The 19,268-nt window shown below is 40.9% G+C and overlaps 1 protein-coding gene across 9 annotated transcripts in view; it reads left to right on the plus strand.

Annotated features, from left to right (window-relative positions):
- The window catches only part of klc1a (kinesin light chain 1a), a 35,157-nt gene extending 16,284 nt beyond the window's left edge, over positions 1-18,873 (plus strand). For 3 of the 9 annotated variants that reach the window (XM_084012905.1, XM_084012907.1, XM_084012906.1), the window contains exons 7-16: positions 308-409; positions 3,440-3,613; positions 3,781-3,880; positions 4,202-4,254; positions 4,806-4,873; positions 5,124-5,232; positions 7,065-7,226; positions 13,524-13,657; positions 15,999-16,068; positions 17,121-18,873. In XM_084012905.1, coding sequence (XP_083869031.1) covers positions 308-409; positions 3,440-3,613; positions 3,781-3,880; positions 4,202-4,254; positions 4,806-4,873; positions 5,124-5,232; positions 7,065-7,226; positions 13,524-13,657; positions 15,999-16,068; positions 17,121-17,186 — 1,038 coding nt within the window. In that variant the 3' untranslated portion in view covers positions 17,187-18,873. Of the gene's footprint in view, positions 1-307; positions 410-3,439; positions 3,614-3,780; positions 3,881-4,201; positions 4,255-4,805; positions 4,874-5,123; positions 5,233-7,064; positions 7,311-7,819; positions 10,651-13,523; positions 15,063-15,998; positions 16,069-17,120 lie in introns of those variants that run through there. The other 6 variants (XR_014597368.1, XM_084012908.1, XM_084012909.1 and 3 more) reach the window with 6 other exon arrangements.
- Positions 18,874-19,268: the final 395 nt, after the last annotated feature.

Raw genomic sequence — 19,268 nt, forward strand, 5'->3', positions numbered from 1 at the left:
CTTTCCTCCCACATGGCCACCGGAGCCCGTCTGAGATCAGAGGTGACCTCCAGACGCCTCTGTTGACTCCTTCCCCCCCCGAGTGCACGAGATTCTTCATACATCTGATTGGGATCAAATTACTGCCCACCATAATCACTTCCTGTTTCCGCAAGTCTCCTTCCTCCTCGTTAATTCCTCTCTCACCAGATCATTGGCACTTTGCTGCTGTGGCGGAGTCTTGCGGTTGCACACGGGTGTAAATGATTGAGGCTCAACGCCGCGGATGAATGAAATGAAATAATGAATGCCCTTGTGTTCCCGTCAGGTCGCTGCCACCCTCAACAACCTGGCCGTCCTCTATGGCAAGAGAGGAAAGTACAAGGAAGCGGAGCCCCTTTGCAAGAGAGCGCTGGAGATCAGAGAAAAGGTAGGTCGAAGGTCATCAAACACACCAAAACGTTTTTTTAGAAGCACTTGAACGAATGATTGGAAAGCAGCTGCTTCTACTTGTGCTCTGCAGTCGACAGATTTTCTTTTCTTCTTCCCCAGACTTTTAACACTTTAAACTTTACTTTCACTTTGCTTTCTGACAAACTCCATGGTAAAAACAAAAAAAGCTCTATATATTTCACTCCAGATGGTTCCTATGAGTCACAGGTTTTAACGGACAAACACTTTCACACGTGCAGTCTATCGCTGAAATGTTTGGGGAGATTTGTGTGAATGGGAGCAGGGATCTTTGTTCCCCACCGTAAAATTCCAGGTAAAATACAGATAGAGCTGAACCAACTAACAAAATATTAAATATATTACAAGAACACATGCAGCAAACAATAACTCACTAATAACAATAAGAGAAGTCTTCCACTGCGTACACGTGGTCTTGCCCCCCATCTCTTTCTTCTTCTGTTGAGTTTCACGTCGGTTGGCATTAAGTATTGCGTTACCACCACCTGCCCTTGCCTGTCCTTTGCCCCATCTACTCTGACCTTGCCATGACATTTGTGAAAAGGGCACAATGCTGAAAATGATACTGAATGGAGTGCGTGTGCTAATTGTGAAAATCACTAGTTGTGCCTGAAAGCTTATCCCAGTAATTTACCAGGAACTGTGTGTGAAAGAGACTTTACTGTTGGTGCACACTGTCAGGTATCACTTACATAACCTGTAATCCTACAAATGAATGTAGCTGGATGCTAACATGATCTATTGCTTATGGACATAATGCTACGTTGCTACTGTTAGATCAGATGCTCTACGGTTTATACAAAAGCAAAACAAAGAGTTTTCTGTTTTTATTTATCTTGTGTCTTGACTAAACGCATAAGAAAGTATAACTAGTATGTTTCTAAACTTGTCTTCTGAGTGTTGAAATGTCACTTCCTGCCTGTTCTCCCTTTGTGTTGTGTTGTTCAGAGATGTGAGTCATTGGGGCACCCGTTATATCTCAGGGGAGAGTCTCATTATTTGGTCTGACCTCTAGTTTGGTGCTTACTAAAGTGCCACACAGCAATCCCCCTTTTCATTCATTGCTCTCTATCTGCTCTCAGCTCTCGCCTTTGAAGAAAACCCTCCTCCGCTCTCCTCCTCGCTCCTCTGGGAGCGATACGCCAGCTTTGGTTAAGCTGAGCCGTTTCATTTTTTTAATATGAACTCGGATGAAAATGCTCTCGCTTGAGCTGAAAGATTCGCCACCGAGTTTCCCCCGCTCAGGCGAGGTGGTTGCTGCAGAGTTGCTGAATCGGAAAGGATTCTGTCTTTTACTGCAGTTATTCCTTTTTATAGAAGCTCAGGAAAGCTCAGCTTGGCTGGCATCAGGAAGGATAGCTGGGCAAAACTATAAATGGGTGCAGGCGATTTTAGAATATTCCGTTTATTTGAGAGGAAGTGACTTTTTTTTTGCTGAATCCAGTATGATCCTTTACTTTAATTTTGGATAGGGAAGTGATCATATTCAGCATTTGCCAGTATGAATACTAAATTTATATTTTACATTAAACCATATAATGAGATCTTCTACAATGTCTTAAATATGAGTATACATATCATTACATTAGGTGTTTTTTGAACATTGAATCAAAGTTTCCCTCAAACTTGAAAGCACTAAACATGTATTTAATCCGGTCTGGGCTGAATGGAGCCGCAACAACAGCCAAAGTTTTCTTTTCCGCTCAAATGTCCGAGAACAAGAAACCAAAGAAGCCCCACCTGCTGCTCGCTTGTCGTGGTTGAAATGTCTGTCTCAGACGGATGGAAACAAATCCCTGAATTTCTCATAGTCAGTAAATATTTTAATTTAAAAATGGATTCAGTCAGTGCACCGTTTTCAGTTTAATTTTTCATGATATTATTCCCTCCAAGAGCTTCCCGGAAACAAGTTCAGACTGCAGCACTTTTGCCTTTTGATGACATGGCACCGCATCAATAAACGCAATCAATTCTTCAGTGACCCAGACCTCGTCGTTGTTCGTGGCTTATGGCAATCCTTTTCCAGCTAACGATGTTTACAGGAAAGCTGTCGGGTGAATTATGCGGAGGAGAAGGAGGCGTGGGAGGCCAGGAGTGAATACTGTAGGTGGATAGCTCTGCAGCATCCTGTGGAGGCTTTCAGTCTCCCAACAGGGAGGGAGATGATCCTGTCAGGGTTTGATCTAAGACCTCCTACAGATTTATACAGTGATCTCAAGCCATAAATCCTCCAAATAACAAACAACCGGCTTCTTGGTTTACCTTTTTTCTTCCTCAGTGTTTCCTCTACCCTCCCTCTTTTCACATCCGCTGTTTTTTCTTTTAAGAAAACTAGCTTTTTTTCTGACTTAATGTCCCTTTTCTCTTTTTGCATTCTCCTCTCGTTCATCCTCGTTGGAAAGACACGAGCCAGGAAGGAAACAGAGATTTGAAATCTCAGCCTGTCTCCTCTTCTCCCCTCTCTATTCTGCATTTTTCATCGGCTCTGACCTCCCTCTCCTCGCTGGTCAGTCAGACTCTGCAGATTTCTAGGTCTGGTGAACCTCGTCCCTAATGATCCTTATGAGTCTCTTTCACGCTCGCCTCCTCAGCACACAGGAAACGCTTACACTGCTCTCATATCTGCATTTTTTTTCACGGTGAGCAACGTTACAAATACGCCGTGGAAAGTCAACACAACCTGGCAAGAGATGTAACAAATAATACTGATGGCCAACGTACTGGCAGACAGCTTTGTCTTCCAGGAAATCCTAACTAGATGTGAGGATTTAAACATTTGAACCGAAAGGTGGACGCTGGGCAAAGAGAATACTTGTGAATTGAAAAATATTAGAGCTACTGCATCTGGTTACAAGCTGGTGGTAATTTATCACCCTGAACAAGAGAGGTCGACCAAATGGCCCCATGTGAGCCGCAGGTTGTCCTCATTGTGTTTGATGTGATGACCGTTGTTTTAAACCCCCCCGTCTCTTCTCTCTTCTCATCCCAGGTGCTGGGGAAGGACCACCCAGACGTGGCCAAGCAGCTGAACAACCTGGCCCTGCTGTGTCAGAACCAGGGCAAGTACGAGGAGGTGGAGTACTACTACATGAGGGCGCTGGAGATCTACCAGACCAAACTAGGCCCTGACGATCCCAACGTGGCCAAGACCAAGAACAACCTGGTGAGAGTGGGGGAGGCGCTGTTTAACTGATGGAGGGAAGCTGCTTTGGGGTATTTTAATATAGCAACAGGAAGGCGGTTGAGTTTAGCCTATTGTTTCCCTGCTGTTAGTGAGTAGTTGGTTTCTGTCTCTCTGGCTCTTAACATGTGGTTCTTTGTGTTCCTCAGGCGTCCTGTTACCTGAAACAGGGCAAGTTCAAGCAGGCTGAAACGCTATATAAAGAAATCCTCACCCGCGCTCACGAGAGGGAGTTCGGCTCTGTTGATGGTACGATGTGACCGGATGATACACACACACACACACACACACACACACACACACACACACACACACACACACACACACACACACACACACACGTTTCAGCTAGTATCCTCTCATCCAGAAACGCACAAACAGATCTGAACTCCTTGTCCAGCTCCCGCTGATATCTTCGTCTAAAGTAAAGGTTAATATTTGCTGACATTTTGGTTGCTGTAAACAAAAATGATCTTTTCAGAAACACTGACTTTTAAACACTCGTCCTCTCTGCTGCTGTTTATCTGAATGTTTGTCAGCGCTGATGAACGTCTGTGTGTTTCTCTGCAGATGAGAACAAACCAATATGGATGCATGCTGAGGAGAGAGAGGAACAAAGCAAGGTGAGCTCAATCTGTTCATATTTTGTCAATCTTATAATTTGTTTGGCATTTATACTCCTATTTGGTTGATTTAGTGTTGGTCCCCAAGGTCTTATAATTACTTTAAAAAGGTTCCTGTAACAGGAGACCAATCTATACTAACACTGACGGCTGCATTCAACTAATCTGACAGGTTTATGTTCCTATTTAACATGGAACAGGAAGGGTTTGCAGAGAGTTGGATTAGCATATTAAGTCTCTGTAATAACCATCCAGTGCTCATGGTGTGAGTTACTGACTTCCCCAACTAGAGGAGTTTATTCTCATCTTGGTTTTAAAAGGTTTCGGGAAGTACGACTGTAATCCCACCACTAAATACCCCTTCATGTTACCCTGAGGGTATTAAAAAGAGCCCCTAGATTTAAATAAATGGTTCATTTTCATCCTTTTAACGCTACAAGTCACTTCACGTTCTAGTTCATGGGGATGTGCTTCTTGTCCAGACTTCAAATGTTAATATACGTAGATGTAGATTCCTTTGAAAGCATGAGGTTTTTTTTGTTGTCTTGTAGGGAAAGCAGAAGGACGGCTCACCATTTGGAGAATATGGAGGCTGGTACAAAGCCTGCAAAGTGGACAGGTCAGTTTGTTTGATGGATTCAATGTTCCAAAAAGTGATCTTTTCCAAGACTTTATTTTTAGAGGCCTGAAAAAGTGAAAAAATCCATCCGTATGCATTTGAAGCACATATGCTGGTCTGGGATCAAACCCTGATATAAAATCAGATTCGTTTATTGAAGGTCTTTTATATCAGTGTGAAATATTGATATATCTAAATAAGCGAAGACTGATTTCCTGTGATGAGATGTTCCTCCTCCTTGTTCCCACAGCCCCACAGTGACCACCACCCTGAAGAACCTCGGCGCCCTCTACAGACGGCAGGGCAAGTTCGAGGCGGCCGAGACTCTGGAGGAAGCCGCCATGCGTTCCAGAAAGCAGGTTTGGGCTCCGGATGATGCGACTAATAACGCGGGATTCCTCCGATGTCATTAAGACGTTACTGTGGGTGTTTAATCGTGGCAGACGAACGGCTCAGCGTTTACTGCAAATTAAACAACAAAAAGCTTAATTCTCTGGTGAAATTAGGGCTGAGCTGATGAACTCTGAGACGCCCGGAGTGCAGCTTTTAAACGGTGTTACTTATGAGACCTCGTTTGGTTTCCTGTGGAGACGAGAAGCAGCGAAGCCCCTCAGCTTTCTTTCCAGGATTTGATGTCTTAGTAATTAACACATGCTGCTCAAATTAAACCGGATTCCTGTGGTGCCACTGTGTGTTGCAGCTGGAGAGAATGTTTGCTTAATAAAATTACAAATACCTGTATAGCTACTTATTACTCCTACTTATAATAGTAATGATAATTATTCAAGGCTATATTTAGGGCTGGGTTATTTGCAAATTGCAGGAAATCATCTCTAGGAGGTTTCTTGCCTGCTCTTTTTGCACCATGCTGTCTAATAGAGCACATGTTTAATTTGAGTAGCAGAAAATGTATGTAAATGTAGTTTACAAATATTGTAAATGGAAGAGGTAGCTTGTTATTGTCCGCAATTAGATTTCATTTTAAAAATGTAAACACAGTTTCAAAGTCAGTGTAAAGCAAGAGGAGGAACATATTAATGAAGATAAAATAACAAGCATTTAGGTTCAGACGGGAGTCCAGTTAGAGAGTTTCCCTTCTTGAATAATTGATGCTTCAGACAGAGGAACGCTGTTTCTATGCGTCTGCACTGTGATGCAACACATTGTCCAGCTCTAATGATGCCGGAGGTTGTTTGACTTTGTCAACTTGTTGATCTTGAAGAGAACTCTGAAATGAGCATTTTGTCCACTCAAATATGTGTTTAGCTTATTGTTCCTTCACACTCTGCAGTGCAGTGTTCCAGTTCCACTTGTCTAACTACATACTTCAGCTAGACGTAAGCTTAGCTGGTCATAGAACATACCGGCTGCTATCAAGTACTTTTTTTTTTGTCTTAATCGTCTCTAAAAAGAAAGTTAGTTGTGGCGGTAGAACTAAAGAATCAACATCCTCATCGGCAGGAAACAACACGACTTGCTTCAAAGAAACCGTTTTCTGCTTTTGTAAGCGAGCCTGCTGACTCAGTAGCTGACCTATGGCGATATAAGGTGTGAGTCTGCCCGGGTCTGGCTTGGGTGCAGCAGGTGGTAGAAGTCTATGGCTTTAATATTAATTGGATTGGATGAATTAGTACTCGTTCCTGTCAGCTGTACAGGGTCCGTGTGTGCCGGAGCTGCAGGTGGCAGCGGTGCTCAGCTTTTGCTCTCTTAATTGGATGAGTTGAACTTGCACTTATTCCTGCCTATATATGTCATAATCTAGGAGTGTCTCAGTTTGTGGAGTAGTTATGTGGAATAGTTTGGCTGAAAACATTAGAAATAGTAACAGCCTGAGTGAGTTTAAACAACAGATGTTTGATTTGTACAGTAGGGACGATGGGATGGTTAAATAAATACATAAATATAGGACAAATGTAGGACTGTTGAGGTTTTTGTACGCTTGTTTTTTTACTTATTTATCTGTTATGTGTGTCTTGATGTGTTTATATGTATGTAGATAGAGGATGGACATTTAAAAGCTATGCTTGGTCCATCTCCTTTTCAGGCCAGGTGTTGTTTTTTAGCTGTGCTGTTGCTGTATTAATATGTTGGTGTTTGTAGTTTGTTTTGTCTGATTGCTGTGGTCTGGTGTGAAATAAACCTCACAAAATATATATATATATATATATATGTGTGTGTGTGTGTTGATCAGGGTCTGGACAATGTGCACAAGCAGCGGGTGGCGGAGGTCCTGAGCGAGCCGGAGGCCCGCGAGAAGCAGCGGAGCCGCGAGAGCTTGACCTCTGACACGGTGAAGTACGAGAGCGGGCCAGACGGTGGCGAGGAAGTGAGTATGAGCGTGGAGTGGAACGGGGTAAGTACAGTACACAGCCCTCGACACGCTACCGAGTCTCCACACATGCCTCTGTAACACACAGCACTGAGTCTTTCAGGACAGAAGCCACATCCAAAGAGAACAGCACAGTCCCCTCCATGCAGATTATTTAATTAATTATTCTAAACTCACAGCTGCTTTACTAACTCCTGGTTGTCTTGGTGATGTTGACGCCATGAACATGGGTGTCAAATAACAGCTGCAGTTATTTGCAGGAGAAATGCAATCAGGAGTTATTATGGATATGATTGTCCACTTAAACAACTATATATAGTGTGGAGTCAATGTGCAAGTCTTCCTTTTTTTTATTTCTCCTGATTTCAAATCCGACATCTCTACGCTTCCTCTGTAATTTGATAGACGGCAGTATGTTTAGTTATTTCGTATTCTGTAACTGCCGTTTATGGTTCATTTATTCGCTGGATTTATAGCAATTAAATCCCAACAGTGTGATTTCACCTTTAATGTAACTGAAGTCAAAGTTTAGTACGTAAACTCATATAATTGATTCAACGTAAAGAGCTCAATTCAAAGCTACCTGAAAGTGCAGATTAAATATTTTTTTACTTCTTAATATTAATGTTCTGCTTGTTTGACCAACGACACATGATGATGAAATATTCTTTGTTTGGTCTGCTGGGAACTAAGATCTCCAGATGAGCAGACGTCGTCATCATGTGATTAAAAATGTAAATGTTTGAGGTTCCCAGTGGTTTCTGTCAAGAAAGATACCATGAAGGTTGTTACGTTGCTCCATTAATCCCAGTTATTCTAATTAGGAACATCTCACACCTGATAAAACAGCAGTAAAACCATCATTTTACCGATCATGCTGATTGACTGTCAGAATTCAGACTCTCCTGCAGTAGCTTTTGCTTGCACTTTGATTAATAAGTGAAAAGCTGTTCTGGGCCGGATCCTAACCCTCTTACAGCCGATGCTTTAGTCGTGTTTTATTACATTTACGTAGTGCTGTGATTATAATAAACCCGCTAACTTTCTGTAGTGCCTTCCCAACTAACGCCGACTCTTTAAAAAGCTGCTGTCGCGGCAGCGAGCCCCTCCGGCGGTTACACATGCTGGCATCGTCCATCTTACTCCGCAGTGTGTTCTCTCAGCCCGTCTCTAGCGGCTGCAGGGGCAACAACATGTAGATGTAGATGTAGAGCCTCTGCGGGGCGGCTGCTGCTGCTCTCCATCTTTCTTTCTGCTGCCTGCTCGCATAGCAACAGTAGTCATAGCGCCCTGGACAACCAATCAGCATCTCAGCATCTCTTCCTCCTCAACCTCTGGTTGTGGCTGTGGGAGGCGTGAGACGCATCACACACCGTTAACCGCAGACGATCTCACATCACATATTTATATGAGGAAGGCAGCCTGTCGCCTCTGGAAAGAGCTTTAGCTGGAAGGGCGTTTTGAAATGCTATCTCTATCTAACAGAAAACAAATGTTTGGCTGAAATGTCACCGTAAATCAACAACAATATCGAGCTGAAACATGACGGCTGAATTAATTTTGAATTCAGTTTTACGAGGGGATCGAACTTTATTGATCCCAGGAGGGGATTTGGCATTACAGCAACAGGAGATATGACCAGAGAGGTAGATGGGACCAGGAACTAGATTTATACAGTATGTTATTTAAATGAAGTGTGCATAGCTGTATAGATTGGTAGGATCAGTATGTATGTGTAATAAATATAATCTTAAAATGATATAACATCTGAAGCTGTGCAGAAATATTGAATAAACATTAAATGAAAATCTATTTTTTCAGCTCTATTTTACATGGCGGGTGTAGAACTTACATGAGCTGGGTAAAAACATGGTATTCTGGGTATTTTCTCCGCCCCTTCTGCTGCTTCCCTGCAGCTGTCGACTGACATTTTTGTCTTCCAACCTGTCGAATAAGTCTCTTCCACTTCAGCTCTCTCCACCGGCAGGTGTTTTTAAATCTCACTTCATTATGAACAATTCCTGTGAGACGCAGCGTGACTCATCAGTGTTCATCTGACTCAACATGGGCTCTGTACTGTACTCTTTCTGTGTGTGTGTGTGTGTGTGTGTATCTGCCTCTCCTCTGCACCTGTGTGACGAGCTGCTGCCTGAGAATGTAACGTGTGATTTTATTTTATTTCTTTGCTTTGCCAGCATGTCGGCAGCCAGAGAGGAAGGAACGGTTGTTTACTGGGTTTTTAGATAATGTGCACGCAAAATGAGACGTATAAAACCTAAAAACCCCACAATAAATACTGGTTATATGTATATCCTTTAACCAGACTGACAGTTTAGGCAGGGCTAGCTGTATTATTATCCAGTCAAATGCTGAATTTAGTTGATTGATTAGTAGATCAACAATTTTAACACTATAGCTTCTCAAATGTGGATATTTGTTGGTCTCTGTTAATATATTTAATTTATTTGGATATTGCGCTGCCGGTCAGGCAAAAGAACATATTTCAATAAGTGCATTTGTGTTTCGGGATATTGTGATGTATTTTCTGACATCTTTAGTCCAAACCGTTGAATCAACAGTTCATGTATAGCCACGTTTAAACCACCAACAGTAAGAAATGTCTTTATGAAATAATCCACCAAGGTATCCGTCTGGCTGCTGCCATGCATCTCCTGCCTGCTTCCCCTCTGTGCTTTTATTTTGGTGCTCTAAAAAAGAAGAAGTTTAATCTTGTTCTTGTCTGTTAACTGTGCTCACACATGTTCCAGACATACAAACACAGCATCTCTCCATCGTGTTAAACTGTGCAAGGGCTCCACCTAGTGGCCAACTGTGAATTACATCACAGTGGACAGAAAACTGTATTGTTGTTGCTCTCTATTCAAACACGTTACCGGCTGCAGACACATTTACCTTCCCACCCTGTTAGAGTGACATTCAGACAGGTGAGATCATGTCACACCTGAAGCAGGGAGGAGGTGGTGGATTATGTCGCCTCCCGTCCTGTCACCTCCTCTTCGGTTTGTTTTGGTTTTTCTGGAGCTCTTAGCGAATCAGTGGGACCGGTCTGTGGAAAACAGCTTTGAATCCTAAAATTCAGGTGGTTTTGTTTCTTACCAGAAACTTCTGGAGGAACAGAAATATGATTTGAGCTTTCTGGCCTGATTTTAGAACACCAGTGTTTTTCTACTAACGTTGATGTCGATTAATTAGGCCCACCTAGTTAACACTAATGCACTCTCATACAACAGTGTTGGTGGAGAGGTGCTGTGTCTGATCTGGGTACTGGATAACCTTCTCTCTTTAATCTACTGTTTCCCTTCCTCTCCTCTTCCTCCACCCGTCTCATCTCTCTTTCACCGTTTGTGTCTCCTTCCTTCTCTTCCTGCTCCGTCCGACCGTCCGGCAGGCTTAACTCCAGATGCCTTGTAATGGTTTTAAAATAAAACTCGTCTTCTGCATGACGGATGCCTCACTTCGCCTCAACCCATTCAGCTTTACAGCTTTCTTCTCTCTCCCCTCCTCCTCCTTCAACACCTCCGGGTATTCGGGTGGGGGATTCTTCAAGCCGGAGCCATAATGTTGCTTTGAAACCTCCTCTGTGGTTGTTGTGGTTTTTTGGGGCGGTTTCTTCATGGCAGCGTTAAACTCTTCTCATTGTGGTTCTGCTGTAACATTCTAGTCTATTTCATACTGTAGACCCATTTAAAAGGTTGATAGTGGGGGATTTACAGTTTGACCTTAAGTATAACTCCCTCCATTCTCTCTCCAAATCTCTCCCAACATAGAAATGCTCACCAAAATAACACCTGTTGCTTTAAAGTGATTTGTTTTTTTGGAGCTTAGAAATGATAGAAAAAGCTGACTGGATGCTCAAAAAAAAAATCCCAATAGCACTAGAAATGTTTCTGTTTCAACATGTAAATAGTTTGCTTGGTAAAGAAAAGAGAAAATAGATTTGTTTGAGGCATTTAAGCTGTTTTTTGTTGTTGTTTTTTAAGATATCGTGGTTGTTGCTTCAGCGTTCAGGAGAAATACTCGATGAATCTTGAACTCCCCGGATGTGACGACTTGATGCTGTTCTTTGTCATGTATGATGAACTGAATATCTGAGATAAAACAAAAGTCATCTCGGCTTTAGTAAATGAAAGCAAGCATTTGTCACCGTATTCTGGCATTCGTAGACGAAGCAATAAATCTATTAAAAAAAAAAGAATGAATAAATAATTATAGATAATAGGTAGTTACAGTCCCGGTATCATGGATAAAGATAAAGCTCACAATATCATAAAAGTAGGAGTAATGTGAGCAATCTGATGATTAGTGTGGTGCATTTAAGGGCCAGATGATGAGAATGAATCTCTTTGATTAAAAGAGAATTTTACAGCCTGTTGTATAAAAAGAAAGTTATATTTCCGAAACAAAGGTTGTCAAAAAAATACGTCAAAAATCGTGTTGTGCAGACGCAAAATAAACCGCTTTGCCAGTTCCATCCCAGGTATGAAATGGTGTTAAAGCTCTGAACCCGTTTCTCCTCCCTTTTTCTCGCCTCCCCGTCCGTTCGATCCAGCATTCACACCCAAACCTCATCGTGGTGAATCTCAACACGTTGTAAATAACACCAGCGTCACTCGTCCGCATGATCGAGACGCGCCGCTCGGCCTCCGCTCCGCTAGAGTTTAGTGTTTCGTCACGCAGCGATATCGGGCCCAAACAACGAGACGTTAAAGGTGACGGGGTTCGTGATGTCGTTTGTCATCTTTGACCTTTCACCTTGTGTATATCTCTGTACATAGATGTCAGGGTGGGTGGAGGTGTTGATGTGGAGGTGTTTTGTTGGGAATTGAAATGGTCTCCGTGTCTCTGTTCTGGGCTTCCTTGCTAATAATCTCTCTGCGTGTCCTTCCTGTCCTGTTTGTGCATCTTACACTTTGTCTTTCTTAACTTCTAATAAAACCTAAACTCTTTGCTCACCTGAAACCTGTGCCTGTCGCCTCTTTGTGTGTGTTCCCTCTCGTTTCACGGCTGAGGAATAAAACCTCTCAGCAGCAGCAAAACGTCTGGAAAGTAGCTTTAACTTTGGCTCAAGAAAAACACACATTTGTCCCCGAAGGAGAAAATATCCTCCAGTCGCTCAGTCGGTCAATGGATTCTGGATCATTCTTGACCTCTGATCCGATTTTTTCAATTTAGTTATATTTAATCATCACCATGAAGACGCTCACTTATTTATTCTTCCACATCTTTGGCAGATCCCAGAAGGAAACCAGAATTTTCTTTAAGCACTGATCCAAAAGAGCCGCTGTGCCGCCGATGTTTAAAAACTGTAAAACTTTATGTCACAGTGCTTTGATGGCCTTATTTCAGGGATCCTTGTGTTTAACATGAGTATTTCTATTTTATGATACTTTTTTATCAATTACGATTTATTTTATTTATTCATGTCTTGAAAAAATTAACGTTTATCAGCTGTAACATTCAAAATGCTTACACAAAACATTTAATCATGTAATAATCTGCATACAAATAGTACTTTTACTTTTGGTGCTTGAAGTGTATTGTGGTACTTATGCTTTTGCACTTAAGGAAAAAGTACAACTTTTACTTGTAACACAGTATTTTTACACTCTTGTATTCTACTTTATTAAAAAAAATCCTTCTTCCACTCCTGTCTCAGGTTTAAGTATGGCTGAAACAATATTACCCAGCATGCTCAGCTTCATGTCCAGCTTCCTCCTCTTCCATTCTTTGACTCAGTCTAACATCACGCTCACATCCAGGTCTAAATGAATATCTTTGTCCTGTTGGAATAGTTTAACACTTCTGTGATATTTCTCCTCCTGTATTATAATATTTAGAAAATGGTGCAATATGTTGAGAAAAGGTCTGAAATATGGGAGAGGAAAAAACATTTTGTGAAACTAAATATTTTTATTTCAAGAAAACTTTTTGAGAACAGCAACACACACACACACACACACACACACACGGGTGTGATGAGGAGGATGCACGGAGGATCATGCACCTCTGTTTGTGTGAGCATATTGGTGCATATTTGAAGACTATTACCCAGAATCCCTTGGGTTATCTGTTGCTGTTTTAGCCTTTGAATGAAGTTTTTTAATTCATTTCCACAACAAGATACTCAACGTTTTAGTAGAATCAGCTTTCCTAGCAGGTTTTACAGTCTGTTGATTACATACGAATAAATCTGCATTGTTGATGTTCTGCATCAGGAAACGTGTGTGTGTATTTGTGTGTGTGTATTTGTGTGTGTGTGTGTGTTCTGAATGCCTGTAATGCTGTGGCGTCTCCCATCAGGACGGCTCCGGCGCTCTGAAGAGGAGCGGCTCCTTCAGTAAGCTGCGAGCGTCGATCCGTCGCAGCAGCGAGAAGCTGGTCCGCAAGCTGAAAGGCGGCGGCTCGTCCCGAGACAGCGAGCCCAAAAACCCCGGGTAACTATCCCAACATGCACCTGGCTGCGACAGGTGACTCTGCCTTTATGCACCTGGAGGCCTGCAGGGAAGGAGCCGGCGCCTAGGCGTACTAACCAAAAATAAAAGAAGGGATTGGCTCTGCTTTGCTGGCGGGGAAGTAACTGTGAAGCTGTTTGCACATGAAACGATGGAGGGAGCTTTGACTGGCACATAAACTGTTCTTTTTTATTATCTTTTTATTATCTTCCATCGCATTGGTTTATGTCTCTGTTGCACGCTGCCTCTGTAGTCGGGTTTCTTCTTCACGCTTTGGTTTGGTTGTCGGTGAGTAGAAGGGCCTCTGATGGGAAAGAAATCATTTAAAGAAAATGACAAAAAATGTACGTAAGATAAAAAAAAATGAAGATGTAAAAATCTCAACATGTAATATTTGTAGAAAATATATTTTCAAATAATATTTTGATTTTAAAAAAGGGGCATTTTGTCAAGAAAAAAGTTGCAATCTTTAAAGAAAACATAATATTTTGAGGAAAAACGCAATATTTTTAGAATGAAAGCTGTAAAATATCAAATGAAAAGTCATATTTTTAGGAGAAAACAGGTAATATCTAATATAACGTTTTAATATGTCAAGAATGAAATCGCACAAAAAAAACGTTATTCTTGAAACATCCCTATTTCCCTACTTTAAATATTGCTACTTAATCCTTGAAAGAAGGGCCTCTGATTGGAAAGAAATCATTTAAAGAAAATGTAAAAATGACAAAAAAATTTTTACATAAAATGAAAAATAAAAGGGGTTTAAAAAGGGGGCATTTTGTCAAGAAAAAAGTTGCAATATTTAAAGACAACACCTTTTTTTTAGCAGAAAACTGGTAATATATAATACCGGTATAACGTTTTAATATGTCAAGAATGAAATCGCACAAAAAAAAAAACGTTATTCTTTCAAAATATTCTGACATCATCATGTACATTGTTGACTTTGTATCCAAAATATTAACTTTCTGCTCTAAATATTGCGGCTTAATCCTTTAAATGTGCCGACTTCGGCGTCTGTTTCCTGTCAGTGGTTCTAATATTCCGTCGTCATGACAACAGGAAACGATCAAAGCAGAAACGGCAGCTTTGACTGAACTGAAACTTCTTCTACGACGGGCAGAAACATGAACTAAAGTCTGTCTTTGAACGCCTCCATGCTCGTTATGCCTGTTGTTGTTTTAACCACTAAAAGTTCAACCTATTTATTGCATTTGAACTATTTATTTCAACTCGCTTTGAAATATAGTTCAGTTTCACATTCTTTGGATTTTATTATTTCTCTTTTTTGGGGTATTTTACTCTGGAAACACGTGTTTGCATGGCTGTTTTATGTTTTGTTGTTGGATTTTAATTTATGAATAAATCTTTTCGTTTAAATGTTTGAACTTGCATGCCTCCTCTGTGTGCTCCCTGGTTTCCATTCCCCTTCTGTGCTGCTCTTCTCTCGTTTTCTCCTGAAGATGATGTCATCATCATCCTCGTGACCAATCGGTGATGTCTAATCACTGCAGAAACGTTCATCTTAGTATGCCACCTACTTTAGGCGAAACACTGGGGTTATTCTTGTTTTTTAATGTATTTAAACTTTTTATAGCATCGCTACGAAGTAAATCCAACGAGATGAAAGCAGAAGTGGATAACGAACTAAAGGAGAACTTTCCCCTAAAATAGAAATGAAATCTTCCGCCAGCATGACACCGGTTTTAAATGCTTATAATGATATCTAATAAATAAAATAATGCTTCGCTTCATATGTGTAGAGTTTAGATTCAACATAAAGAGTCATTTTCAATCTTTTTTAGCGTTTTGCTAATCGGGACGGTTAGTTTATGTCTCTAAAAAGGCCAGAATTGTTATGATAAGACTTAGTATTATAGCTGTATAATGAGACAATCACATTTCTTGTCAAGATGGACGTTTTGTTTCTGCAGTGTGACTGAACTCACGTTTTTTGTGTTCAGGCATGAAAGTCGGTGTTTTTTTGTTCTGTTTTTTTTGCATGAATATCGCTTACGGCCGATCAATAAAGAACAGAAATGTCGGTGCCACTTATTAATAGGGAACATTTTAATGATCCGCTACATTATAGTGGCTTCATATTAGAAACTGGTCCCAAAGTTTTATATTGAACTTTTCTAGATTTCGTAAACGGTGAGAAGAAACTAACCTTTTGTGTGAAACTTAACAGACACGACCATTTCCACTGAGCTAAAATCCTCACAGCTGACTCTCCCCCCCCTTCCTCACCTCTGACCTCTGACCTCTCACCCCCCCACCACCACCACCACCTCCCTGCATGTCACTGCTCTGGGTGCAGCATGAAGCGAGCCAGCTCTCTGGGAGTTCTTAACGTGGCGGACAAGGCTGCGAGTGACCTCTACCACCAAGTAAGGAGGGAGGAAGTACACGGCTGCACTGTGATAATAGAGTACACAAGTACACATATTGAATCAGTACTTCTACTTGAGTTGAGAACATCTGTACTTCTCTGATCTTTAGACACTTTAGATTAGGGAACATATTAACCATGAACTATTTTCTTATTAGCATGCATATTAGTAGCATATCGGCTGTTTGTAAGCCATTATAAATCACTTACTAAAGCTTTATTCTGCATGATCATATTCTGCAACTACTAGGCCATTAACTGTGAGAGTTTTCCATCAATAATTTCCTAATCACTGCTTATTGATAGTGAGTTAGGGAGGTGTTGTAAACCACTTAATAAGAATAAGCTAATAAGTTCATGGTTAATATGTGTTCCCTAATCCAAAGTGTTACCATTTAAATAAAAAAAGACTTTAATATCCTCCCGCGTGGTTCACATAGAGGATCAAACAAACTCCTCTCATGTCTCTATTTGTTGTCGGATCACTAATGACTCACACACTAATACTCCACAACATCCTTATTTTTAACTCATCAACACATTAATTTCTCTTATTGGACACTTTTAACGAGCTGTAGTTTGTTGTGTTGAAATAGACTTCCAAGTAGGCGAATCCACAGTTGCCATGACGACAAATGTGGAACCTCAATTTCGAGGTTTCTACTCCACTCTTGCGATTCAAGAGGAAATATGTAAAGAAAAATGTATTTCACTTTATTACATTTGATACCTTAAGTTACTTTGAAAATTTGGATTAATTTGACATGAACAAATTATGATATTTTTTAGGTTAAGATAAATCTTCATGAGCATCAGTAATTATAAACAGGACATTCTGCACAAATTAATACTTTTATTGTGATGCTCACGCTTTTGTAGTTTTACTTATTTAACAATATTTCTGTCTTTTACTTGAGTAATAGATGTGATTGACTGGTCACATCGGTCGTTATTTCAAATCTTACCGTCTCAGAAAAGCAAGTTTCAAAAGTCAGTTGAGCTGGAGAAAAAAAAACACGTAAAACATAAAACCTTATTTTTCTTTTCCAGGAACGAAATAATCGTCTGAGAAAGAGCCGCGACCTGAGTGCCAGCCACAGCGACCTGGCGCATTGAAGGTCAGCTCGGGTGGAGAAAGGTGACAGGGGCGGAACCTTCGTGAGGTCACTTCCTGTCCAGACCCACCTGGCTGGAGACGGCGTCCCAGGTTCCAATGTTTCGTTGCACTTTTTGAATGTTGGTGACGTTTCGTCTCTTTGATGGAAAACACACCGAGGAGCAAGAAGACGCCGACCTGCTGTGTGTGTGTGTGTGTGTGTGTGTGTGTGTGTGTGTGTGTGTGTGTGTGTGTGTGTGTGTGTGTGTGTGTGTGTGTGTGTGTGTGTGTGTGTGTGTGTGTGTGAGTGTGAGTGTGAGTGTGTGTGTGTGTGTGATTGCTCTCTCACATCAGTCCTTTAATAATATTTAATGCTGTCGCTGCAGAGTGGAGCTTTTAGTTTAGTTCATTTCTCCCAGAACTCGGCGGTGGATGAAGCCGAAGGCTGGGTTGTTTTATAGCGTGAAGCCTAAAAAAAAAGGGCGCCAAAACCTGCCGCGAACACTTGAAGCGTCCAGTTTGACTCCAATTTCCAACATATGATTGTTTTTTATTGAATCAAAGAATAGCCGACGTGTTAAAATCTCTGTTGGTGCAAAACATTTGGATTATTTCAACTACAAAACACTTTTTTTAAATTGTACTTTTTCTGACCGAAGCTTCCGTCTTCACCCACCGAGGTTCGACTCGAGCACCGAGAGCCGGTTCTGCCTCTCAGATTATGACTCTAGCAGCTGAAGCTCTGCAGAGAAACTCGTCCAGCAATGACGTCTTCTTGTAGGCCGACCCGGACGCTAGCTTCGCTCTGCGCTCAATCTGCCCTTTTTCCAATGGAAGCTCTGAACTGGGTTGTTTTTGTTTTTTTGATTAAGACAATAACATCTGTATCAAAGTAGTATTTATGATAATCACTGAGAAGATGATCCTCTCAAATGAACAGACTTTTATTAAGACAAAAACGCTGGAAACCTGTGGAGGGAAGTTACATCTCTTTATGTTTTCCTAAAATAATCCGTCCTCTGTTAATAGATTTTGCTTTTTTCGCTGTATGAAGTTCTATGTTTACATTTGGGTGTTTTTCTTTTTGTTTTTGTAAATTATATTTGTTTCTGTCTTTGCGCTGCTCTGAAGAGTTTTATCTTCATCTCTTCCTGTAAAAAAGAAAATGCATTGAGAAAAACGCCGGCGCCATCTTCTTAAACGTTGAGGTCGAGCAGCGTTTTCTCGGCACACGAAGGCCGACCGACACTCAGGATCCGACTGCGGACTTAAAGCCGATACAACGGAGAAATGTTACGTTTATTTCTGCTTCCCGGTATATTAGAGCTCATTCAAGACTTTGCTCGTAAAGTCGAACAAATCCAACCAAAAAGGGCAAATTAGGAATTATTTAAAAGTAATTAATACCATGCAAGAATTATTCCAGAGATTTAAGTTGCAAATATATATATATTTGCTTTTAATAAAATAAGAGGTGTTGTTCCTCCTATAGCTTTATAGAATATACTAGATATTGTTTAACAAATATATATGACTGTATACCGACGATTCACTTTGAGATCCAAAGTTTTACTGAAAACCAGAATTAATGGATTCTGCATCACACAAATCATATTACAAACATTACAATGAATTAATTATGTATGTTAAAAAAAAATACAAAATGGAGGGAGGGCAATATTTGGAGGAAAAACACATATTTATGAGGGGGAAAAACTAAAAATTTACAAATTTACGGAAAAATAATATTATTCATGGTCATTGTTCCTTCTGTGCCTGCAATAATTAAGTCAGTGTTTTTTTTATTTTATTTTATTTTTTGCCTTAATACGATGATTTTATTGATGTTACAGAGTCGAGTGTGTTGAAGCTTCGTTGACTGTTGATCGGTCTTTTTTAATGTTATCTCACTGCACCACAAAGTAACGAGGCACATACCTTTACTATGTCTGAGGGCTTTGATGAACTGGGCAACATTTTGGGGCAACGTTAGACGGGCAACATCTTCAGCAACTGGCAACAAAGCTTGTCAAAGCCCATCAAAGCTGACAAGATTAAAACACAAAGTAGTTTCTTTGGAAGCAAAGAAAGGGCGAAATATT

The sequence above is a fragment of the Eutrigla gurnardus genome (assembly GCF_963514095.1).
Source record: "Eutrigla gurnardus genome assembly, chromosome: 7".
Lineage (NCBI taxonomy): Eukaryota > Metazoa > Chordata > Actinopteri > Perciformes > Triglidae > Eutrigla > Eutrigla gurnardus.